The sequence below is a fragment of the Carlito syrichta genome, unplaced genomic scaffold, assembly GCF_000164805.1.
Source record: "Carlito syrichta isolate Samal-C Ts95f unplaced genomic scaffold, Tarsius_syrichta-2.0.1 Scaffold314146, whole genome shotgun sequence".
NCBI classification, from domain to species: domain Eukaryota; kingdom Metazoa; phylum Chordata; class Mammalia; order Primates; family Tarsiidae; genus Carlito; species Carlito syrichta.
In genome coordinates, this window is record NW_007258242.1 from 400,918 (window position 1) to 406,375 (window position 5,458).

The 5,458-nt window shown below is 41.1% G+C and overlaps 1 protein-coding gene and 1 pseudogene across 1 annotated transcript in view; both read left to right on the forward strand.

The window, feature by feature from the left end:
- RAD9B (RAD9 checkpoint clamp component B) overlaps positions 1-5,458 on the forward strand; it is a 47,302-nt gene that overhangs the window by 6,019 nt on the left and 35,825 nt on the right. Inside the window, exon 4 of the mRNA XM_008071178.2 lies at positions 2,560-2,578. Within this exon, the coding sequence (XP_008069369.1) occupies positions 2,560-2,578 (19 nt within the window). The remainder of the gene's footprint in view (positions 1-2,559; positions 2,579-5,458) is intronic.
- On the forward strand, positions 4,470-4,841 carry LOC103273731 (annotated as a pseudogene).

Below are 5,458 nucleotides of genomic sequence, written 5' to 3' on the forward strand. Positions count from 1 at the left end.
GAGGCTGCGGTGACTGGGAGCGGCCACTGCACTCCAGTCTGGGCGACAGAGTGAGACTCCAACTCAAAATATATATATATATATTTTTTATTTCAGCATATACTTACACTCCTTAATTTTTTTCTTACAAAATACCAGTGATTTAACATTTTTTTCTTCTTTGAACTTTAGTCCATTTGATCAAAGAATATGATTAAAAGCCTTGATGTCACAAAGATGTGGATGTGAATTCTGATCCACAGAATTCTTAATAGCTTTGTGACAGTACATAGGCTCTATGAACCTTCATTTTCCTCTTTGTAAAATGGGGATAATCTGGCTCACTCTCATGCTATAGGGTTGTTGTGAGGTTGAAGTGAGATCACATATGTAAAGCACATAGCATGTTGCCTGCCCCAGAGGGAGTCCTCCATAGTCAGTGACAGCTGTTACCACAATTATCCTCTTCCCTTATCTCCAAGTGTTCAGTTTCTGAAGTGTATTTCATGTGACTTGATTACAGTAATATCCAGTAAGTATTTATGATTGGTTAATTTTTTAATAGTTTTTGTAGGGTACTTGTATGAATTAGGATGCTTTAGGCTACAAGAAACAGAAATAAAAATAGACGATCCAACTCAAACTGACTGAAACAATAGAGAAGAATATTGGTTCATGTAATCAAAATGTTCAAATTAGGTCATAGCGTGGTTTGGTCTAGGCTGTTGCCTCCTCCTCCTCCTCCTCCTCCTTCTTCTAAAACATGCTCTCAGCTCGACTTTTCTCCAGTTGTCTTGTCCTAAGGCAAGCTTTGCTTATATGCCTATAATAATAAGGTGATTTCTAGCAGCAGTTGGGGCTATATGCTCCATTTTTCACATCCAGGGGAAGTGAAAGCCTTACCTCTTATATCCATTGAACAAAAGTGCTTAACTTCGCCCTAATTGGACCTTCCTGAACTAACCTTGGTGGTCAGGGGAAGTCTGTTCTCTAACTGCCTTGGCTTATTGCCATATCTCGGCCAAATTCCATGACAGGGGATAAGAGTACACCAGCTGATTTGTACTGGTGAGGACCCACTCCTGGAGCTGGATGTGGAGTCAGTCCCACCCACACCTTGTGGTTGTTACACCCTAGGGAAGTGATGGCTCAGGAACGGAAAGGAAGGAGGATAGATGCTACTGCCATAATTGGCTAAGTAGTTACTCTTTCTTTTCTTTCTTTCTTACTTTTTTTTTTTTTTTAAGTTGGAGTCTCACTCCATTGCCTAGGCTGGAGTGCAGTGGTGTGCTCAAGGCCAATGCAGTCTCAATCTGCTGGGCTCAGGTGATCCTTCTACCTCAACTTTCCATGTAGCTGGGACTACAGGCATGCGTCACCTCACTCGGCTAATTTTTTGATTTATTGTAGAGAAGCGGTCTCGCCAAGTTGCCCAGGCTGTTCTCGAACCCATGGACTCAGGCAATCCTCTCACCTTGGCCTCCCAAAGTGCTGGGATTATAGGCTTGAGTCACCACGCCTGGCCTAGTTAGTCTTTCTTAAACTTTATGTGCTCAGCAAATTATGCTTGCAGCTTTACATTAATAATCTGGTAGTAGAACATTTCTCACATTTGGTTGATAAAAGTTTCCTGAGCAGAGATATCCTGTGAGCTGCTGGAAATATAAATTTGAAATTTTGGAAGAAATTTAGTAAATTTAGTTCTCTTCATTGGTAGGAAACAGTTGCCTAAACACTAGGTACTAAAAAGGGCTATCCTCTCTGAATCTAACCATAAATGGTAACCAGAACAGTGATTTTTTTTTTCTTTTTAAAAACTTTTATAAATTTAAGGGGTACAAGTGCAATTTTGTTAAATCAGTGATTTCTTAGATTATTTAGCACCTGCTAATAAGGAAAAGGGGATTATTTTAATAATATATATCAAGAGCCAGGTTCATCTGAAATATCTCATCTGCCTGTTAATAATTCCACCAGTCCTTCATATTTCCTTTTGCACTGACTTCAGAGTTGCCAAAAATGAGTCACTGGGGTATCTGTAAATAATATACTGTGTACAAACAACCTCCTAATAAGTTCTGTCCTGGCTCAAGGAGACAGGTCTCCAACAAAGAGGGATTCTGAAAGAGGGTGCACTGGGTTGGATGAAAATAAAACTCTGATTTATACATGTATATTAATGAAGTGATAGAGAGAGGGCTGAATTCCTACTTTAGGGTCTTCATTTTTTTTAAAGGTACTCTATAAATGTGCTAATGACTTCAAACTGATTCAAAAACTATTTGAATAACCCGTAAGATGTTTGAAAGTATCACTGTCTTCTGAAATTCCAAACTACACAAATGTAACATCTCTGAAATGGTGGCTGTTTCTTAGCTGTACTGCTTCAGGTTCTGAAAGAGTCCTCTGGACCCACTGAGGGAAGTTCCAAATTGACTTATAAGTGGCAAGCAGAATTCCACCTTAGCATCATCAAGTATCCCTGACCAGGGGTAGATGGTATAAAGCATTGCTACTCAAAGTGATCCATGGACTGGCTGCTGGACCCTAAACTGTTTGTTACTGGTCTGAGAGTCTTAGGATCTTATACCAGAATTTAGTCAACTGCATTGCTAAGCATTCTCTTCAGTTCAGCTGGTTTTTGTTATCATCATCATCATCATCAGTATTATTATTATTGTTGTTATTATTATTAGAGTCAGAGTCTCACTCTGTCACCCAGGCTGGAGTATAGTGGCATGCTGCTCACGGCCACTGCAGCCTCGACCTGATGGACTCAGGCGATCCTTTCACCTCAGCCTTCCGGGTAACTGGAACCACAGGCATGTGCCACCACACCCAGCTAATTTTTTTGATTTATTGTAGAGTGGAGGTCTCACTATGTTGCTCAGGCTGATCTCGAACCCCTGAGCTCAGGCAGTCCTCTTGCCTCTGCCTCCCGAAGTGCTGAGACTACAGACTTAAGTTACCATGCCTGACTTGTTTTTATTTTTAATGGTAAGACTTTCTTGATGAAGGAAGTACATTCTGGTGAAAGCCCATTATCTCATCATAGTCCAGTGGTTTGTACAGCACTGGGTAAAGCTAATAAAAGACCAAGAGAGAAAATAGGACTTTAAAATTTTTATCCCATTTGTATCCTTTTGAGGAAAATTATTATTAAGCTGGAAAAACCTCAGTGAAGAGGCATATTGAGCCAAGTTGCTTTAAAAGGGTACAATGAATATTCTTTGGGTGAGAGATTAAAAGCAAGGAAAGGTGAAGAGGAAAGGCTTTCTGAATAGTGGTGTCACATATGGGCAAACTTTCAATAGGCAGAAACGGGAGGACATTCTAGGATTAAGGAGCAGTGTGATCAGAAATACAGGTTGACACCCATTGTGTACCATGCTCACTGCAAGGAGGGGAGAAGACTGGCTAGAGGCCCAAACCTCTCCTTCACACAACTTACTTACATTAAAAATCTTCACATGTACCTCACAACTCTAAAATAAAAAAGAAAACATATATCTAATAAAGGACTTCTAACCAGAATATATAAAGAACTCCTATAAATCAATAACAAAAAGATTGACGATCCAAAATGAAAAATGGGCAAAAAGTCTGAACAGGGATTTTACAAAAAGACTATCCAAATGGCCAGAAAGCACATGAACAGACACTCAATGTGATTACTAATCAGAAAAATGTAAATCAAACTACAATAACATAGCGTTGCTCATCTACCAGGTTGGTTAAAGAAGAGGTCCCTGATCCCTGGGCCGCAGACTGGTACAGTCTGTGACTTGTTAGGAATCTGGCCACACAGCAGGAGGTGCGTAGTTGGCAAGCAGAGCTCCGCCTCCTGTCAGATAAACGGCAGCTTTAGATTTTCATAGGAATGGGAACCCTATTGTGAACTGCACACGGGCGGGATTTAGGATGCACACTCCTTAGGAGAATCTTGCCTGATGATCCTCCCTTTCCCCATCTGTGGAAAAATGATCTTCCACGAAACTGGTCCCTGATGCCAAAAAGATTGGGGACCACTGGGTTAAAAGACTAATGTCAAGTGGGATTGAGGATGTAGCATAATTTGAGTACTCATACATTACTGGTTGAAGTTTAATCTGGCTCGGCTATATTGGAAAGCTGTTTGACAGTATCTTCTGAAGGCAGACATATTCCTAACCTATAACCCAGGAGTTCCACTTCTAAGTTCATACTCAAGAGAAATAAATGTATATGTTTACCAAATGACACGTCCAAGTACCTTCATAGTAGCTTCATAAAAGTTCAAAATGGGAAACAGACAAATGTCCATCAGTAGTAGAGTAAATAAACTGTGGCATATTCATATAATAGAACACTATGCAGTAATGAAAATGATGAACTACTGATACATACAGTGATATGGACAAAACTCACAGACCCTGTGTTGAGCAAGCAATACATGCTAGGCACAAAAGAGTATATACTAGAGTGGTGTCCGCTGCTCTCCGAGCCTCACAATGCCGCCCAAGGACAAGAAGAAGAAAGACACCAGAAAGTTGGCCAAGAAAGACAAAGACCCAGTGAACAAATCTGGGGGCAAGGCTAAAAAGAAGTGGTACAAAGGCAAAGTTCAGGACAAGTTTAATAAGCAAGTCTTGTTTGACAAAGCTTCGTATGACAAACTCTGTAAGGAAGTTCCCAATTATAAGCTTATAACTCCAGCTGTGGTCTCTGAGAGACCGAAGATTTGTAGTTCCCTGGCCAGGACAGCCCTTCGGGAGCTCCTTAGAAAAGATCTTATCAAACTGGTTTCAAAGCACAGAGCACAAGTAATTTGCACCAGAAATACCAAGGGTGGAGATGCCCCAGCTACTGGTGATGATGCATGAACAGGTGCAACCAGCTGTACATTTGGAAAAGAAAACTTATTTTATTAAATAATTTTTTAAAAGTATATTCTACATAATTCCCATTTAAATGGAAGCGGAAAGAGACAGAGCAGTGGTTACCTTTGTGGAAGGGGGTACAGTGGAGATGCTATAAATATTGTATCCTTTCGTCTTGGTGGTGGTTATAAGGGTGTCTACATAAACAAACATTTATGCTCCACCATGAGAAAAAAATAATACAGGTTGAAGCCAGACACAGTGGCTCATGCCTGTAATCCCAGCACTTTGGGAGACTGAGGCGGGAGTATTGTTTGAGGCTAGGAGTTCAAGACCAGCATGGGCAACAAAGCAAGACCTCATCTCTACAAAAAAATTTCAAAAATTAGCTGGGTGTGATGGCACATGCCTATAGTCCCAACTACTCAAGAGGCTGAGTCAGGAGGATCACTTGAGCCCAGGAGTTTGAGGCTGTGGTGAACTGTGATCATGTCACTGCACTCTAGCCTGGGTGACAGAGTGAGACCTTGTCTCAAAGAAAAAGACGCCGGGCTCGGTGGCTCAGCCTGTAATCCCGCACTTTGGGAGGCTGAGGTGAGTGGATTGCCTGAGCCCGCGGG